The sequence below is a fragment of the Rana temporaria genome, chromosome 2 (assembly GCF_905171775.1).
Source record: "Rana temporaria chromosome 2, aRanTem1.1, whole genome shotgun sequence".
In the NCBI taxonomy this organism is placed as follows: domain Eukaryota; kingdom Metazoa; phylum Chordata; class Amphibia; order Anura; family Ranidae; genus Rana; species Rana temporaria.
In genome coordinates this window covers 429,514,928-429,535,915 of record NC_053490.1, presented here as the reverse complement: position 1 = coordinate 429,535,915, position 20,988 = coordinate 429,514,928, and the positions used below count along the sequence as shown (strand labels likewise).

General features: G+C 43.5%; 1 protein-coding gene across 2 annotated transcripts in view; it reads left to right on the top strand.

Moving 5' to 3' along the window:
• The first annotated feature begins 8,922 nt into the window (after window positions 1-8,922).
• Window positions 8,923-20,988, top strand: part of LOC120927540 (caspase-1-A-like) — a 38,890-nt gene continuing 26,824 nt past the window's right edge. The window contains exons 1-4 of one of the 2 annotated variants that reach the window (XM_040338288.1): window positions 8,923-9,027; window positions 15,359-15,619; window positions 17,723-17,779; window positions 19,556-19,615. In XM_040338288.1, the coding sequence (XP_040194222.1) occupies window positions 9,021-9,027; window positions 15,359-15,619; window positions 17,723-17,779; window positions 19,556-19,615 (385 nt within the window). In that variant the 5' untranslated portion in view covers window positions 8,923-9,020. Of the gene's footprint in view, window positions 9,028-15,358; window positions 15,620-17,719; window positions 17,780-19,555; window positions 19,616-20,988 lie in introns of both variants that reach the window. The other variant, XM_040338287.1, reaches the window with a different exon arrangement.

Sequence of the window (20,988 nt, the reverse complement as noted above, 5' to 3'; positions counted from 1 at the left end):
ACAAGCCTTAAGGCGTCAGCATGCCAAGACATTTTGGACAATTTCATGCTCCCAACTTTGTGGGAACAGTTTGGGGGTGGCCCCGTTGTGTTCCAACATGACTGCACACCAGCGCACAAACAAGGTCCAAAACAACATAGATGAGTGAGTTTGGGATGGAGGAACTTGACTGGCCTGCACAGAGTCCTGACCTCATCCCAATAGAACACCTTTGGCATGAACTGGAGCGGAGACTGCGAGCCAGGCCTTCTCGTCTACATCAGTGCCTGACCTCACAAATGTGTTTCTGGAAGTATGGTCAAACATTCCCATAGACACTCCTAAACCTTGTGGACAGCCTTCCAAGAACAGCTGTTATAGCTGCAAAGGGTGGGCCAACTCAATATTGAAAAAAGAAATAACAAAAAGGAAGCAGGCGCCACTAGGTGAACTGTACAGCTTTTACTCAGTGTTTGAAATAAAAGTACTCACATTAAATTAAGGAATTCAGGCATGTAGTTGTTGTCCTGCGATTCGTCCGGGTCCAACCGATAGATGTGAGTATCCTTGGGTCTCTATCACAGCGCTGGTGTTGTGCTGTGTTTGTAGGTGTAACCTTGCTGGGTCCGTACACTTGATTGTAGGGGTTGTAGGTGCACAGATGTGCCGATGGAGACGCCGGAGCGCACGTTGAAGCGCACGCTTGTGGATGCTATGGTTGCGGGGAGAAAGATGACGTCATCGCCTGGGGACAGCAATGTGCGACGCGTTTCCGTGCATGTGCTGTGGTTCGATGGGAAGACGTACACACAGCGCGCACCTTTGTCAAGCTGGCTGTAGGGGTCACTACAGCACGTTTTTATATGCCTCTCCTAGATTGCCATCTTGTGGCCAAATAGTATAATGTCCTCTATATAGAGGAATTAATACTATAAGAGATCTTATGCCAATGAAAAAAAGGGGGATGGGGAGGGGGACTAGGGAAATGCCGGATGTTTGGAAATAAATGCATAAATAACGCGCCAATGGTTAATTAAAACAATGGTCTATATTGAACGTGAAGATAAATTTATTAATTTTATTGTGGGGGTGATATACTGGAAAAACAGATGATATGAAAAATGAAGGAGAAAAAAAATATATAATAAATGGGAAAGAAATATATGAAGGAAAAATAAAATAAAAAGTAGAAAAAATGAAAAAATGAAAAAGATTTTTTACATGTGAAAATAAAAATAAAAATAGAAAAATATATATGAAAATAGAAATAATAATAATAGTAAAAATAAAAATAAAAATAAAAATAAAAATGAAAATAAAAATAAAAATAAATTGAAAATAAAAATAAATATAAAAATTAATTGAAAATAAATATAAATATAAAAATAAAAATAAGGTGTTCTTGAAAATGGATTTTTAATGATATTTATCAAAATAGATGATAATATATATTATAGATAACAATATATATACACAAATATGGAATTGTGTGTGTAAATAAAATATACAGGAGGTGTGTAATAAAAATATTAAAATTATAAAAATGAAATAGGGATAAAAACTTATATAATATGGTAGACGGAACAGGACGGAAAAAATAAATAAAAATTATGGATAAAAGGATCTAAAGAATGGTGGAGACTTCTAGCTCTTCATTTAGGCCTCCTGGCTTAAGGGCATCAAGGGTATATATCCAGAAAGTTTCTCTTTCACATAGTCGATGGAATCTTTCTGCTTCAGTTAGTTTGTTGGGTATTTGCTCTATTATCCATACTCTCAGACCGTCAGTCGATTTGTTATGGCATTCTAAAAAATGACGTGGGACGCTATGTTTGTCCCTACCTCCCTCAACTTTTCTTCTGTGTTCTCCAAAACGTTGGCGCAAAGGCCGTATGGTTCTACCAACGTAAAGAAGTTCACAAGGACAGATTAGGGCATAGATCACAAATTCCGACCCGCAGTTGTAGAATTCTTTGAATGTATATGTTTTTCCTTTGGTGGAAAAACTCTTTTGCCCATGTTCAACAAATTTGCAGGTTTTGCAAATGGGTTTTTTGCATTGATACATTCCTAATAAAGAGATCATTGGGACGAATTCTTGTGCGGGTGTTTTCTTCAATTTGCTCGGAGCAATTTTGTTTTTTATGTTTGTAGCTCGACGGTAGGTGGTGGTGGGGACATCTGCTAATATGGTTTTTAGATGCACGTCCTCTAATAGAATGGACCAGTGCCTCTTGAGGATTGCTTCCATGTCTTTGTGACTGGTGTGGAATTTTGTTATGAACCTGGTCTGTTGTATTGGTGCTGTTCTTTGGACGGCTGTTGATGGTTTGGGATCATGATAATAGTTGTACGCTTGGTTGACTAGGGACGCTGGATATTTTTTGTCAAACAATTTTTTCTTCATAAAAACACTCTGTTCAACATAGTCTTTGTGTTGTGTGCAATTTCGCTTGAGGCGGCAGAATTGGCCCTTGGGGATGTTGTCAATCCACTTCTTGTGATGACAGCTTTTGTAGTGGAGCAGTGAGTTGCCTGCAGTTGGTTTGAAATGGGTTTTTGCTTCGATTTTTCCATTGTCATGATATAATTCAAGATCTAGAAATGTTAATTTTTCTTGATCATGTACAAATGTGAATGCTAGACCATGTGGATTGTTGTTGCAGTGATCTACGAAAGTTTTGATTTCTTCCGTGTCACCATCCCAAATAATAATGATATCATCTATGAACCTGCCATAGTATATCAAATGCCTGGAGTGGGGATTATTGGACCAAATGTACCTTTCCTCCCACATCCCCATGGCTAGGTTGGCGTATGATGGAGCAAAATTTGCGCCCATAGCAGTGCCCATGATCTGTAAGTAAAAATCTTCATTGAATAAAAAGTAGTTATGTGTAAGGCAGAATTGGGTGCAATCCATAATAAATTTTGCTTGGGCATTGCTCATGTATGGATTCTCCGCTAAGAAATGGTAAGTGGCAGCTAGGCCAAACTCATGGGGGATCGAGGTGTATAGAGACGATACGTCTAGCGACATCCATGTATATTTGTTCTCCCAAGCATAAGTTTTTAATGACTCCAGTAGGTGTGAGCCGTCACGGATATAAGACCGTAAGCCCTGGGCCAGAGGTTGTAGGTGGCAGTCTATGTATTGTGAGAGGCCTGAAGTTAAAGTGTCTATGGCGGCAATGATGGGCCTGCCGGGAGGGCGTGTGGTATTTTTATGGATTTTGGGGATATGATATGATATGATATGATAATGATTATTTTCATTTTTATTTTTATTTTTATTTTTATTTTTACTATTATTATTATTTCTATTTTCATATATATTTTTCTATTTTTATTTTTATTTTCACATGTAAAAAATCTTTTTCATTTTTTCTACTTTTTATTTTATTTTTCCTTCATATATTTCTTTCCCATTTATTATATATTTTTTTTCTCCTTCATTTTTCATATCATCTGTTTTTCCAGTATATCACCCCCACAATAAAATTAATAAATTTATCTTCACGTTCAATATAGACCATTGTTTTAATTAACCATTGGCGCGTTATTTATGCATTTATTTCCAAACATCCGGCATTTCCCTAGTCCCCCTCCCCATCCCCCTTTTTTTCATTGGCATAAGATCTCTTATAGTATTAATTCCTCTATATAGAGGACATTATACTATTTGGCCACAAGATGGCAATCTAGGAGAGGCATATAAAAACGTGCTGTAGTGACCCCTACAGCCAGCTTGACAAAGGTGCGCGCTGTGTGTACGTCTTCCCATCGAACCACAGCACATGCACGGAAACGCGTCGCACATTGCTGTCCCCAGGCGATGACGTCATCTTTCTCCCCGCAACCATAGCATCCACAAGCGTGCGCTTCAACGTGCGCTCCGGCGTCTCCATCGGCACATCTGTGCACCTACAACCCCTACAATCAAGTGTACGGACCCAGCAAGGTTACACCTACAAACACAGCACAACACCAGCGCTGTGATAGAGACCCAAGGATACTCACATCTATCGGTTGGACCCGGACGAATCGCAGGACAACAACTACATGCCTGAATTCCTTAATTTAATGTGAGTACTTTTATTTCAAACACTGAGTAAAAGCTGTACAGTTCACCTAGTGGCGCCTGCTTCCTTTTTGTTATTTCTTTTATCATATGTACTTGGAGTGTTGCTTCAGCTCCCCCTGCATGGCTGCCCGGTAATACAAACTGTCACTCATGGTACAAGCTCATCTAGCTTACAGGACTTATTGCTCAGAAGGCTCTCTTTTTCCTTTACAGGATTTACCACATGCGCTTTATTGTATATAATTGTCAACTCAATATTGAACCCTATGAATGAATGAATGACTTGTATAGCGCAACTCATGCGAACTGAATCGCCTCTGGGCGCTTTTTCCAGCCAGAGTCTGCTTGGCTGGTGCGGTCATTTTACCCCGTAGGATCATGACACGCTTGGGACACACAGTCATACATATATATACTGGGCCAATTTGGACAAGATCCAATTTACCTACCAGCATGTCTTTGGAGTGTGGGAGGAAACCCACGCATGCACAGGGAGAACATGCAAACTTCAGGCAGATGGTGTCATGGTCGGGATTCGAACCAGCGACCCTTTTGCTGCTAGGCGAAAGTGCTACTCACTGCACCACTGTGCTGCCCAAGACTGTGATGCCAAGTTTATGTGTAAAGGCAGGCGTCCCAATACTTTTGGTAATATAGTGTATGTTGCAGCTGTTTCCCTATTAGAAGCTTAAAACCAAATTAGTACTGCTCCATTTCATAGCTCAGTGTTTCTCACTCCACTCTTCAAGGCTCCCCAACAGGTCATGTTTTTAGGCTTTCCATTATTTTGCACAGGTGATTTGATCAGTTTCACTGCCTTAGTACAGTAAAACCTTGGTTTGAGAGTAACTTGGTTTGAGAGCGTTTTGCAAGGCAAGCAACATTTTTTAATACATTTTGACTTGATATACAAGCGATGTCTTGATATAAGAGTAGCGTCATGTCACAACTGAGTATAAAATATAAGAAAGGTGCCTCTAAGTGTAGCAATATGGTTACATTTAATGAAGATACAACATTTAGAAACTCACATGGTTGATGATTAACCACTTAAGACCCGGACCAAAATGCAGCTAAAGGACCCGGCCAAGTTTTGCGATTCGGCACTGCGTCGCTTTAACAGACAATTGCGTGGTCGTGCGACGTGGCTCAGAAACAAAATTGGCGTTCTTTTTTTCACACAAATAGAGCTTTCTTTTGGTGGTATTTGATCACCTCTGTGGTTTTTATTTTTATGCGCTATAAACAAAAATAGAGCGACAATTTTTTAAAAAATTTAATATTTTTTACTTGTTGCTCTAATAAATACCCCCAATAATATATATAAAAAAAAATTTCCTCAGTTTAGGCCGTATTCTTCTACCTATTTTTGGTAAAAAAAAAAATCGATTGGTTTGCGCAAAATGTATAGCGTTTACAAAATAGGGGATAGCTTTATTGCATTTTTATAAAAAAAAAATTTACTACTAACGGCGGCGATCAGCGATTTTTTTCATGACTGCGACATTATGGCGGACACATCGGACAATTTTGACACATTTTTTGGACCATTGTAATTTTCACAGCAAAAAATGCATTTAAAATGCATTGTTTACTATGAAAATGACAGTTGCAGTTTGGGAGTTAACCACAGGGGGCGCTGTTGGGGTTATGTGTTCCCTGAAGTGTGTTTACAACTGTAGGGGGGTGTGGCTGTAGGTGTGACGTCATCGATTGTGTCCCCCTATAAAAGTGATGACACGATCGATGACGAAGCCACAGTGAAGAACGGGGAAGCTGTGTTTACACACGGCTCTCCCCGTTCTTCAGCTCCGGGGACCGATCGCGGGACTCCAGCGGCGATCGGGTCCGCGAGTCTCGCGGTCATGGACCTTTGGACCGGGTCGTGACCCCACGGCTGGGCTTAAAGGACAACGTACCTATACGTTGATGTGCCCAGCCGTGCCATTCTGCTGACGTTTATCAGCGTGAAGGGGCCCTTAAGTGGTTAATAAAGGTACAACATTTAGAAACTCACATGGTTGATGATTAAAAGAGGCACATCTAAGTATGCAGGGATCCGGGGTAAAGCTGTCCACATAGACCGTCCTCTGCACCATTATTTATGTTGTCTCTTCCATGAGTGGTTCAAGCCTCGCTTTCAGATCGCTCTACTGCAGGGTAGTCTTCCCGGTCACAATTGCAGACTGACAGCGGTGAGAGCGAGGATGGTCTATGTGGATAGCTTTTTCCCCGATCCCTGAATACTTAGATGTGCCTCTTTTAATAATCAACCATGTGAGTTGCTTAATGTTGTACCTTCATTAAATTTCATGATTTTTTTTTTCTTTGTCTGAATTTCTCACTTCCTGTTTCTCCTCAGTAAGCTTGCCCCCATCCTCCGAGCTGTTCACATCGTCTCCCCGTAGGGATGTAGTCCCAAGGGAGGGGGCGAGCACGCTGACTAACCCCCAGCCAGAACGGCTCGGATGATGGTGGAAAGCTTACTGAGGAGAAACAGGAAGTGAGAAATTCAGACAAAGAAAAAAAAACATTTAGAAAGGAAATTGAAGAAAAGGGTAAGTGAACCAACAATGCACTAGCTTAACCGCTTAAGGACCGTCTCCTGCACATATACGTCGGCAGAATGGCACGGCTGGGCACAAGCACGTACAGGTACACCCTCTTTAAGTGCCCAGCCGTGGGTCGCGGGCGCACGCCCGCGTCTCGGTCCGAAGCTCCGTGACCGCGGGACCCGATTGCCGCTGGAATCCCGCGATCGGTCCCCGGAGCTGAAGAACGGGGAGAGCCGTGTGTAAACACAGCTTCCCCGTTCTTCACTGTGGCGCTGTCATTGATTGTGTGTTCCCTGTTATAGGGAAACACGATCAATAACGTCACACGTCCAGCCCCGCCCTCCTACAGTTAGAAACACATATGAGGTCACACTTAACCCCTTCAGCGCCCCCTAGTGGTTAACTCCCCAAACTGCAATTGTCATTTTCACAGTTATCAATGCATTTTTAAAGAATTTTTTGCTGTGAAAATGACAAGGGTGTCAAAATTGTCCGATGTGTCCGCCATAATGTCGCGGTCATGAAAAAAATCGCTAATTGCCGCCATTAGTAGTAAAAAAAAATATTAATAAAAATGCAATAAAACTATCTCCTATTTTGTAAACGCTATAAATTTTGCGCAAACCAACCGATAAACGCTTATTGCGATTTTTTTTTTTACCAAAAATAGGTAGAAGAATACATATCGGCCTAAACTGAGAAAAAAATATGTTTTTTTATATCTTTTTTGGGGATATTTATTATAGTAAAAAATATAGATTTTTTTTCAAAATTGTCGCTCTATTTTTGTTTATAGCGCAAAAAATAAAAACCGCAGAGGTGATCAAATACCTCCAAAAGAAAGCTCTATTTGTGGGGGAAAAAGGACGCCAATTTTGTTTGAGAGCCACGTCGCACGACCGCGCACTTGTCAGTTAAAGAGACGCAGTGCCGAATCGCAAAAACTGGCCAGGTCCTTTACCTGCCTAAAGGTCCGGGTATTAAGTGATTAACCACTTCCCGCCCGGCCTATGGCCGATTTACGTCCGGGAAGTGGTTTTGAAATCCTGACAGGACTTTCCTGCATCGCGGCGATCGGTGATGCGGGGTGTCAGTCTGACACCCTGCATCTCCGATCTCGGTAAATAGCCTCCGGCGGAGACTCTTTACCACGTGATCAGCCGTGTCCAATCACGGCTGATCACGATGTAAACAGGAAGAGCCGTCGATGGCTCTTCCTCACTCGCGTCTGACAGACGCGAGTATAGGAGAGCCGATCGGCGGCTCTCCTGACAGGGGGGGTTCTGGCTGATTGTTTATCAGCGCAGCCCCCCCTCGGATCGCCACACTGGACCACCAGGGAAGCCCACCCTGGACCACCAGGGTGGGCCAAACAAAATAAAAAAAGCCTGCAGAAAAAAAAAAAAGCCTGCAAAAAAAAAAAAAGATGCCAATCAGTGCCCACAAATGGGCACTGACTGGCAACCTGGGAAAATCAGTGCTGCCACCCCAGTGTCCATCAGTGCCACCCCAGTGTCCATCAGTGCCACCCCACAGTGTCCATCAGTGCCACCCCACAGTGCCCATCCATGCCCAGTGCCCACCTATCAGTGCCCATCTGTGCCACCCATAAGTATTCATCAGTGCCACCCATAAGTGCCGCCCATGAGTGCCCATCTGTGCTGCCTATAAGTGCCCAGTGCCGCCAATGAGTGCCCATCAGTGCCACCTATGTGTGCCCATCAGTGCCGCCTATGTGTGCCCATGAGTGCCCATCAGTGCCGCATACCAGCCCAGCCAATCAGTGCCACCTCATCTGTGCCCGTCAGTACTACCTCATCGATGTCCATCAGTGCCATCTCATCGGTGCCCATCAGTGCCGCCATATCAGTGCCCGTAATTGAAAGAGAAAAACGTATTTACAAAAAAATTAACAGAAAAAAATAGTTTTTTTAGTTGTTGCGCAAAAAAAAATCGCAGAGGTGATCAAATACCACCAAAAGAAAGCTCTATTTGTGGGGAAAAAAGGACGCCAATTTTGTTTGGGTACAGTGTAGCATGACCGCGCAATTGCCATTCAAAGTGCGACAGTGCTGAAAGCTGAAAATTGGCTTGGGCGGGAAGGTGCGTAAGTGTCTGGTATGGAAGTGGTTAAAGGAACCTATTTAGAAAATAAAAAACAAACCTTTACAACCCCTTGAGAATATTTATTTTAGAACAATTGAGTTTGCAGGCGTAGGAAACACTCGGCAGTGCACCGGCCCCAGCATGCTTCTTTTCAATAGTGAAAGGAAAATGCAGCTGCTAACAAGTTCTTCAAGTTCCATACAGGACTAAGTCACCGCCCACAGACCTCACCGCCAGACCTTGTATTTTCTACTTCCTGCTATACAAGCAGACTGTTCTGGGGATACAGAGGAGTAATGGCTGGTAACGTATCTGCTACATTGTATTCTTGTTCTTGCTGTCTTGCTGCTGCTTCTCTGGAGCGTAGAACTTGCACTGTGCTCATCATACAATGCTGCCTTTATATGCATTACACTTTCTTTGCAATCTGTATAGGATTTCTTACATACAGTATCCAATAGAAGGAAGAGAATGTTGTATCTCACCTTCAACTGTGTGTGTGATGCTTAATACAAAGTTACATTTGCGCTGCACAGCTTATCAGCACTTCCTGACAACCTTGGCCAATCAGTGGGGCCATGTCACAAGCATATACCGTATTTATCGCGGTATAACGCGCTCCCGCGTATACCGCGCACCCCTAAAGTTGCCCCCAATCCTGTGGAAAAAAAAGTTTTTTTTGTACTTACAGTTTTGGGGCCAGATTCATGTAGATCAGCGGATCTTTAGATCCGCTCGATCTACGTGTTTTACGATCCGCCGGTGCAATTTAGCGAGGCTAGTGCAGTATTCACAAAGCACTTACCTCGAAAATTGCACCGTCGGATCGTAACTCCCCCGGCGGAATGCAAATTCCGCGGCTAGGGGGAGTGTACAATTTAAATCAGGCGCGTTCCCGCGCCGATTTAACTGCGCATGCGCCGCTGGCGAAATTTCCCAGTGCGCATGCTCCAAATGACGTCGCTAGGACGTCATTGTTTGCAACTACGTCTATTGCGGCCATCCGTATTCCCGATCGAATTACGCAAACAACGTAAAAATTTGAATCTCGGTGCGGGAACGACAGCCATACTTAACATTAGCTACCCCTCATATAGCAGGGGTAGTTATCCGCCGGAAAAAGCCGAACGCAAACGACGTTAAAAAAAAGCGACGGGCGGGCGTACGGACTTGAATCGGTGGTTCTCCTCATTTGCATATCCGACGCGGTAGATTGCAGCCTAAGATTCGACTGGTGTAAGTCACTTACACCAGTCGGATCTAAGGGAGATCTATGCGGAGTCTGATTCTATGAATCAGCCTCATAGATCCGACCGGCTGGACTCAGAGGTACGACGGCGGATCCAGAGATCCGCCATCGTATCTCTTTGATGAATCTGCCCCTGTGTGTCTTGAGCGGCGTCCACCGGCGGCCTCGTCGGGTCCGGCGTTCGTCTGCGGATCCGGGTGTCCTCTTCATCGGGTCCGGCGTCCTTCTGCGGCTTCGGGTGTCCTCTTCGTCGGGTCCGGTGTCCTTCTGCGGCTTCGGGTGTCCTCTTCGTATGGTCCGGCGTCCTACTGCGGCGTCCTCGCGCCCTCCCCGCTCGTTTCCCGCGCCGAGTTTGAATACTGCGCCGACATATACAGAGCGCAGTACACTCGTGTTCTGTCGGCAATGCTCTGCAACTCTCGCGCTGACGTCCTGTACGTCCAGGACGTGAGCGCGGAAGGAGCCGAGACTGCCCGACTATACCCGAGTGTACTGCGCTCGGTATATGTCGGCGCAGTATTCAAAACTCGGCGCGGGTATTGAATACCCTGATTTTCAGGGCAAAAAAGTGCGCGGTATACGCCGATAAATACGGTAAGTTAAATGCATTAATCTCTTTTGTAAATTGCTGTTCGGCAAAAAAAAATAGGCATTCAGGAGGTGGCAGGATTGCCTCCTGAAAACCTGACAAGGCTGCTTAGCCACTCTCTGAAAAGCGATTTGGCCAGTGTGCGCTTGGCTTGAGTATGCCGGAAGGACCGATGTAGAAGCTGGCAGTCATTCTAGTGGTCGGCACTACTACAGTAAAAGCCACCATCTTCAGGGTCCTGTGCAGAACTGCTGCCCACTGCATACTAACCACAGGAAGTCACTCACTTGCTCAGCACCACCATTATTCACAGAATGACTTTTTTTTTTATTAAATGTTTTAGGTTGGGTTCACACCTATGCAAATTGGATGTGGGTTTCCCGACATCCAATTTGCATAGCAGAAGGAAGATGACACATATGTCATGTCACATATCTCTGGGGTGGCTGCGGAGTGCACTGCACAGAAACGTGCAGACAAAGCTTCGGTCCTGAACTGGAGAATGGCGACGCACAGCGTTCCTGTGTGATCCGCAGCCGGTTCCAATCTGAACCAAGTCTCAATTTATACAAGATTTTCTTGGAATGGAGATGATGGTGAGGTGAGGCATTGATGTCACGATCTCCACCTCATCCAGTCAGAGAACCTCTTGTATTTAATGTAAAATACAAGGCAATTTGTAAATGGTGGTGTGTTGTGAGCCAGTGACCCCTTATATTCTATGTGCACGGGGGTAGCCACTTGCACAGGACCCAGAAGATCGTGGTTATCCCTGTGTAGAGCTGCACTATTCTGGCTAAAATGAGAATCACAATTTTTTGCTTAGAATAAAGATCACGATTCTCACGGTGTATCATCTTCTTTCACAGTATACAAAAAAATTGGGCCAACTTTACTGTTTATTTTTTCATTCATTAAAGTTTATTTTTTCCACAAAAATTGCATTTGAAAGCCCACTGCGCAAATACAGTGTGGCATAAATAATTGCAACAACCGCCCTTTTATTCTCTAGGGTCTCTGCTAAAAAATATATATATAATATTTTCTAGCAGAAAAATACTGATTTTAACTTGTAAGCCTCACCAGTGCCCATCAATGCAGCCTCACCAGTGCCCATCAATGCAGCCTCACCAGCGCCCATCAAATGCGGCCTCACCAGCGCCCATCAAATGCAGCCTCACCAGCGCCCATCAAATGCGGCCTCACCAGCGCTCCATCAAATGCGGCCTCACCAGCGCCCATCAAATGCGGCCTCACCAGCGCCCATCAAATACAGCCTCACCAGCGCCCATCAAATGCAGCCTCACCAGCACCCATTAATTGTAGCCTCACCAGCGCCCATTAATTGTAGCCTCACCAGCGCCCATTAATTGTAGCCTCACCAGCGCCCATTAATTGTAGCCTCACCAGCGCCCATTAATTGTAGCCTCACCAGCGCCCATTAATTGTAGCCTCACCAGCTCCCATCAAATGCAGCCTCACCAGCACCCATCAAATGCAGCCTCACCAGCACCCATCAAATGCAGCCTACCAGTGTACATCAATGAATGTTTGCTTGCTTCTGTTTATTTGGGAGTTGCGACTGCCTGCTGATGCTGAGACTTAGTTGCTTGCTGCAGAGAGAAGAGAGTAGGAACCCCAGTGGCTGGGTGCCCTAGGCGGCTTCCTAGTTTGCCTAATGGTAACACCAGCCCTGTGCTCACCCCTGTAAGGAACAGAGGGCATAGAGCAGGAGAGGAAGTATGCCAAGTAAAGGAATCCGTAAAAGATTAGCTTGGGAAGATTGGGTGCAGTACAGGTTAGAGGAGACACTAAATGGGAAACTGGCAGACCATAACAAACTTTTGTACTCTCTTTTTATGTTCTAAAAGAAGAGGTGCAAACAGTTACTGCACGGGCCACCTTGATTGATCCTTACTTAAGAAATGTAGACTAGGAGATACTATCTGAGGAGAACAAATTATTATAATATGCAGAGGCGGCTCTAGGCTTTGTGAGGCCTTAAGCAAAAAACTTAGACACGGGGGCCCCACCATGCCCATAATGGGTATAAAAAATTCAAGCAAATAAAAAATGGCTGCAGAAAGTTGCGCGGATCTATCACACAGTGATTGAGCAGAGGCAAATTAGGTGGCCGCGAGGCCCCTGTGAGTGCGAGGCTTTAGGCCAGTGATGGGGAACCTCGGCCCTCCAGATGTTTTGGAACTACATTTCCCATGATCCTCTTGCACTCTGCAGTGTAGTTGAGCATAATGGGAAATGTAGTTCCAAAACATCTGGAGGGCCGAGGTTCCCCATCACTGCTTTAGGCGAACGCCTAATTAAAGAGTTCCCCCGAAAAAAAAATGTAACATTAGATTGAGGCTCATTTTGTCTAGGGGAATCGGGTAGTTTTTTTAAAAATCGAGTAAGCAGTACTTACCGTTTTAGAGAGCGATCTTCTCCGCTGCTTCCGGGTATGGTCTTCGGGACTGGGCGTTCCTATTTGATTGACAGGCTTCCGACGGTCGCATACATCGCGTCACGAGTAGCCGAAAGAAGCCGAACGTCAGGGTGGCTCTATACGGCGCCTGCGCACCGACGTTTGGCTACTTTCGAAAAATCGTGACGCGATGTATGCGACTGTCGGAAGCCTGTCGGAAGACTGTCAATCAAATAGGAACGCCCAGTCCCGCAGCCCAAACCCCGGAAGCGGCGGAGAAGATTGCTCTCTAAAACGGTAAGTACTGCTTCGATTTAAAAAAAAACTACCCGATTCCCCTTGACAAAACGAGCCTCAATCTAATGTTGAAAATGTACTTTTCGGGTGAACCTCCACTTTAAAGAGCCGCCTTTTAATATGTTCAATCAACGCAATACATGTTTGACCACACTGGATTTAGATTTTGTTAGAAAAACAGAAATTTGGATTAAAAACTTTGTGAAACAAACAAGAATGTCATACCCCTTAATTCCTCCGGCCGGGTTCACACCTATGCGAAATCGAATGCGGGTTTCCCCGCATTCTATTCGCATAGCAGGAGAATGTGACTGGCTCTCTATGGAGCCGGTTCACATATCTCCGCTGCGGGTCCGGTGCGGTGTGCCGGAAAACACGTGCGGCGACAGTGTGAACCCGGCCTCCGTCACCACTTTATGAGGTGTACAAACTGAGCCTATCATTAATTGAATATATATATATATATATACTGTGTTTCCCCGAAAATAAGCCCGGGTCTTATATTAATGTTGGCAACAAAAGACACAGTAGGGCTTATTTTTGGGGTAGGTCTTACCATGTAATATGCTGTCTTCTCTTCCCCTCTCTCGACCTGCCTGTTAGGAATCCCCAGTGTGAACTTAGTTAAAATGCTTGTAAAATCTTGTAATCCACTCTATTACTGTAGTAAATAATGTACAATGTGTGTATTTCTGTATATTTGTGCCAAATACCTTCATTATAGCACCGCTCTGCGCTTTTGTGACCTGCCGGAGCTCTCTTCCCTGCATTTATGTTACAGAAACACACACATTGTACATTGTGTACTACTTTAACCACTTACCCCCCGGACCATATTGCTGCCCAAAGACCAGAGTACTTTTTGCGATTCGGGACTGCGTCGCTTTAACAGACAATTGCGCGGTCGTGCGACGTGGCTCCCAAACAAAATTGGCGTCCTTTTTTTCCCACAAATAGAGCTTTCTTTTGGTGGTATTTGATCACCTCTGCGTTTTTTATTTTTTGCGCTATAAACAAAAATAGAACGACAATTTTGAAAAAAATGAATATTTTTTACTTTTTGCTGTAATAAATATCCCCCAAAAATATATAAAAAAACATTTTTTTCCCTCAGTTTAGGCCGATACGTATTCTTCTACATATTTTTCGTAAAAAAAAAATCGCAATAAGCGTTTATTGATTGGTTTGCGCAAAAGTTATAGCGTTTACAAAATAGGGGGTATTTTTATGGCATTTTTATTAATATTTTTTTTTACTAGTAATGGCGGCGATCAGCGATTTTTTTTCGATATTGTGACATTATGGCGGACACTTTGGAAATTTTTGACACATTTTTGGGACCATTGGCATTTTTATAGCGATCAGTGCTATAAAAATGCATTGGATTACTATAAAAATGCCACTGGCAGTGAAGGGGTTAACACTAGGGGGCGGGGAAGGGGTTAAGTATGCCTGGGTGTGTTCTTACTGTGGGGGGGGGGGTGGCCTCACTAGGGGAAACACTGATCCTCGGTTCATACATTGTATGAACCGAAGATCAGCATTTCCCCTGCTGACAGGAACGAGAGCTGTGTGTTTACACACACAGCTCCCGTTCCCCGCTCTGTACCGAGTGATCGCGTGTGCCCGGCGGCGATCGCGCCCGCCGGGCACACGCACGGGAGTCGGGGGCGAGCGGGGGGCGCGCGCGCGCGCCCCTAGTGGCGAAAGATAGACAGGACGTCATATTACGTGCTCTCGCCTAGGAGAGTCACCTTGTGGACGTATTTCGGCGGTGCGCGGTCGGCAAGTGGGTAATAGAGTGGGTTATAGGATTTTAAACTAGGGCTTATTTTCGGGGTAGGGCTTATATTGCAGTCCTCCGGAAAAATTACGCTAGGTCTTATTTTAGGGGTAGGTTTTATTTTCAGGGAAACAGGGTGTATATATATATATATATATATATATATATATATATATATATATATATATATATATACAGTATATATAAGTTGTATTTTCAGGTCCTGTGTTTTTATTTAAATTTTTCCACCCAAAAATGTTTTTTCGTTGTATAATATAAAGATTTGTTTTCCAGATCAACTACATAAAATAAGAAAGGGATTAGTTGAAGGCTGCAACAAGGCACTTATAAAGAGTCTCCTGGATGACTTACTCGAACAAAAGATATTAAATGATGGAGAGGTGGAATTAATTAATGAAGAATACCCTGTTCCAAATGACAAAATGCGAGCCCTGGTTGATACTGTGAGGAAAAAGGGAAACGCATCTAGCAACTTCCTGATTCAGCAAGTGGCAAAAAGAGACTCGATGCTTAGCGCAAAACTGGGGATACCAGGTGATCTTCTGCAATTATCTGTCATTATATCTTAGATTCAGTCAGCAATTAGATGCAGGAGACCCAGCAGGTGTTCTCAGCAATTAGTTGCAGGCAGAAGCCAAGTTGAAAACAATGTTGACCGCTTACGCAACAATTTGTAATTGCTCACATGTAATAGCTCAAGAAGTGATTATAGTAAAACCTTGGTTTGAGAGTAACTTGGTTTGAGAGCGTTTTGACAGACGAGCAACATTTTTAAATACATTTTGACTTGATATACAAGTGATGCCTTGATATATAAGTTGCGTCATGTCACAACTAGAGCTGCACGATTCTGGTCAAAATGAGAATCACGATTCTTTTGCTTAGACTAAAGATCACGATTCTCAAAAACTGAATGCGAGAACCCCCCCCCCCCCAAATAAATAAATAAATCTGTGATTTATCTGAAAATATGACTATATAAAAAAACAGACCAGTGATATGTCTATAATGTTAAAGACCATATAACTCCTATGAAAAACGCAGAATGAAACTTTGATTCTGCTTTTTTCATAGGAGTTATATGGTCTTTAACATTATAGACATATCACTGGTCTCTTTTTTATACATCAGAAGCAGTACCGTCAGCAACCATTGGGTGGCGCATGGATACACACTACAGTTGTACAGAACTGTGAGAAAGATTAATACATCAGAAGCAGTACCGCCGGCAACCACTGGGTGGCGCATGGATACACACTACAATTGTACAGATCTACAAGAGAAGCCCAGGCATCCATCCAGCGGCGCAGGCTGCTGATGACAGTTCCGATATCGGCTCCATTTGCGTTCCACGCTGATTACGTGGAACCGGCCGTGAAACAGAAGAATCGCGGGTCATCCCGCGGGGAGATCGCAGGCAAGGAGAATCGAGATCGCGAGTCTCTCCGCGATTAATCGTGCAGCTCTAGTCACAACTGAGTATAAAAGAGAAGAGGACGCCTCAAAGGCCCCTTTCACACGGGGCGGCTCAGTGAGGGTCGCTCCGTTGATCCCCGCTGAGCCGGCGGGTGACAGGGCGATCCCCGCACACTGTGCAGGGACCGCCCTGTCTTTTCTCCGCTCTCCTCTATGGGGGGATCGGATGAACATGGACCCTCTGTCCGTGTTCATCCGATCCGGGTGTCCGTTGACACCCACGATCTCATAGGGACCAATGTATGTTTCTTTTTCATCCGTATTAATAAGAATTATCAGTTTGGTTTTAATTAGATTGAGGAAGTCGTGTGACAATCAGACTGCTATATCTGATAGTAAGTTGGTGATGCATGAGTAGACGGAGGGAGTGAGCTGAGGGGTAGAGAAATAGATTTGGGTGTCGTCAGCATAGAGGTGGTATTGGAAGCCATGGGAGTCTATCATCTGACCCAGGGAGGAGGTGTAGATTGAAAATAGGAGAGGTCCAAGAACGGAACCTTGGGGGACCCCAACAGAGAAAGGAAGAGGAAGTAGAGTTGTAAGAAATGCTAAAGGTGCGAGTATCTCAGAGGGAATGACTCTTTCTTTGAGGAGAAAACTATCCTACCTAATAAAAGTGGATAGTGGAAAACACTCAGTTGTGATATGGAGGATGTCACTTTAGATCGATAGCACAAAGGTGAAAAATGTTGTAAAACCTGGCATCTTTGGTTTGCATCTCAGAACAATATAAACATGATATATATTTTAAAGCTTAAAGGGGTTGTAAAGGTAATTTTTTTTCCCTAAATAGCTTCCTTTACCTCAGTGCAGTCCTCATTCCCTTACCTCATCCTTCCATTTTACTTTTAATGTCCTTATTTCTTCTGAGAAATACTCACTTCCTGTTCTTCTGTCTGTAACTCCACACAGTAATGCAAGGCTTTCTCCCTGGTGTGGAGTGTCGTGCTCGCCCCTCCCTTGGACTAAATATCCTTCACTATCTAGTGTTTATAAGATACCTACACATGACAGCAGCTAAGGTTTCTGAGGGACAATACCAAACCTTGTCTAATTGGCTTTCCCCCTGATGATAGGAGTGCACAGGCTGCCCACCCCACCTGCTCCATAGACCATTAAGTTATGTGGGTTATCACATAGAATTTTTTTGTATTTTAGCAGCTGCAGAACTCCAATTGTCCAAACAAGAAACTAAGGCTGAGCCACCTAGCCAAAAAAGTAAGTGTTACAATGTTTTTAAAATGTTTAAATGTTTAATTATGTATGGAACACTTAGGCTGGATTCACACATAGGCAATGTGTTAAAGGGGTTAAAACTGCACCGCTAGCGGCCGAATATTGCGGTAAATACGATGGTATAGCGGCGCTAAAAATAGCGCGGCTATACCGTCAACGCACCTCCACTGCCCAATGTGAAAGATGCCTTAGACACAGGACCCAGGAGGTGACACGTTTCACATTGTCTTTATTAAAGTGTGTATGTGACTCAATAGCGGATCAAGAAAAATTACGTTAGATGGTTTTCGTTGATGTGTAGTCTTTCCTTCTGTTCCTGTGGTGTGTTACCCTACATATGATAACATGCAGTATTTTGCACATGAATGAGCATTGCGTTAACACAGCCCATTTATTTTGAATAGGCTGCCAACAATAAATGACATTATGGGGGTTATTTACGAAAGGCAAATCCACTTTGCACTACAAGTGCACTTGGAAGTTCAGTCACTGTAGATCTGAGGGGGACATGCAAGGGAAAGCTCTGCTGATTTTACCATCCAATCATGTGCAAGCTAAAATGCTGTTTTTATTTTCCTTGCATATCCCCCTCAGATCTACAGGGACTGCACTTCCAAGTGCACTTTCAGTGCAATTTCAAGTGCACTTTGCAAATAACCCCCATCGTGCCTTACAGTATTCAATAATTGTCCTGGAAGATGATCTGGTGTTACATTTGCATAGTTGTATGCTCCCAAATCAAAGTGCATATTTTATATATATATTTTTTTAAGAATGTACACAAATTTATCCCATTATTCTATCATGTTTCAGTATTATATATCACTATAGCATTTTGATGACTACGTTAATAATTAGCTGAAGACGATACAGCAGGCACACACCTTGACCAATACCCCTTTAATATATATTTTTCACATGCATGGAAAGAAACTTTTGTAAAAATCCTTTTTATTCCGTATTGTTTTTTTTTTATATTTTTTGTTCTAGATATCCCCTCACTTCCTGCCCCTTCCAGTCATATCTGTCCTGCCCCTCGATTTTATTTCCTGTAGGTTTGGATAGAGTTAGGCTCCATTCACACCTTGGCGACAAAACGCTCGACGCCCGACGCTCGATACGCTGGAGGGGCGAATTTCCATTGCTGTCTATGAGATGGTTCACATCTCACGCCGAACGCCGAAACGCCGTACGCCTGCCGCCTGAAAACAAGTCCCGGACCCTTTTTTCAGGCGGCATTGGCGTTCGGCCATAGACAGCAATGGAAAGGATTTGTTAAAAAAAAAAAAAAAAGTTAAACGAATCGCGGCAAAATACACCGCGTACGCGGCGTTACTTGTCGCCTAGGTGTGAATGCAGCTTTAGTGCCTCTGTCTTTCATTTAATGCTGTGGCCCACTTGGGGATACAAGTACAGTAAGTGAAAAGAAATCTCCTGAATAGGGACACATTAGTAAAAAGCTTGACAAAAGTTCTTTCCAACGCTTTACAAAACTAAGCAAATGAGAGAGACTATCCTTTACGGTAAATAGGTAGTGTATTAATTAAAGGATGAGTGATATACAACCAATACTAGCATCCATTGCAGAAATCTTCCAACGTGCTGAAATGTTTCTGCTAAATCTTTTCAGAGAAATTGCCTCAGGAATAATTTTTTTCCCTCTATCTATGAAAGCTTATATATGTTTCAGTTTCATCATTCAGTTTTCACTATTTAAGAACCAGTTCAATTTACACCTATTCTTTCCTATATTTTTAGCTCCTTCAGAACCCCCATTGCCTAAACAGGAACAGAATGTTGAGCCACCCAAACAGACAAGTAAGTGCTACATAGTGTTAAATAATAAAACAGTTGCAAAAGAGGGGCAGCCTGTTTTTTATTTTGACCACTTTTTTTATTATCTTTATTTAAAGCGGACATCAAGACATAACATGTGACATGTTCATGATTTATTGAATTAATACCAGCGCCCCTAGGTGGCTAAAGGGCACCTAATAATAGTATGCATGTGCCACATCCCAATGCTGTATGAATTAAATAGAGAAATAATTAAAGCAGAGGTTCACCCTAAAACATCTATATACCATTAAATCCACCATACTTCTGACAAGTACAGTATGCTGGTATTTTTTTTTTTTTTTTTGCTGTACATACCGTTTTATAGATCTTTTTCACCCGGCTTCCGGGTTCTCACTACTGCCAGGAGTAGGCGTTCCTATGAAGAGGCGTAGATGATTGACGTGCGGATAAGGCGCGTCACGCGTTCCGAAAATAGCCGAACTGGGACTCGGCTATATACGGCGCCTGCGCAGTCAGCTCTACACGGCTCCTAGTCTGTGCGCAGGCGCCGTATAGAGGCGAGTCCCAGTCCGGCTATTTTCGGAATGCGTGACACGCCTAATCCGCACGTCAATCATCTACGCCTCTTCATAGGAACGCCTATTCCCCGCGGAAGTGAGAAAAGAAAAAGAACTATAAAACGGTATGTACAGCGAAAAAAACAAAAAAAAACAGCATACTGTAGCAGTCGGAAGTATGCTGCATGTAATGATTAGAAATATATTCCACAATACATACAATGACATCACATAAAGCATCTAAAATAGGTTGGACCCCACGTGGTTAACCCTAGAGGATATGATACAATATACTAAGTGACAATTCGTATTGATGCATCCATATGTGTATAATTGTTTTACTCCTCTTAATTTGGTGGTTCCACTCGTCCTCCTAGTATAAAAGAATTCTGCTCAACATGTTTCACAACCAAAAAGTCACTTCTTCAGAAGCTTGAATGTATTTGCACCGCAGATTCCAAACAGCCACAACACTGACCACATAGACCCATGAGAGCCCCCCTACAACGGCCACAACCAGCTCATATGCCAAGATATGGGGACACACAGAGTAGATGATAAAGTGGGAATTGCAGTTTCCACTAGTACTCTTCTCCAATATCTATAACGGTCAAGGGGGCCTTTATTCCAGACTGGTGCTTTAGGGTAATAGTTCCAGAAAGTAGAGTATAGTTCAGAAGCACACCTTAATGATGTTACCGCTTTGTATCTAGTGATCCTAATAGCAACACCTGTAAAGTGTAATACCGGATAACTCCCTCTAAATGCGATACTGTAGCAGGGTACAGTTGGGGGAGGTACAGTGATGAAAATAAGTATTTGAACACCCTGCTA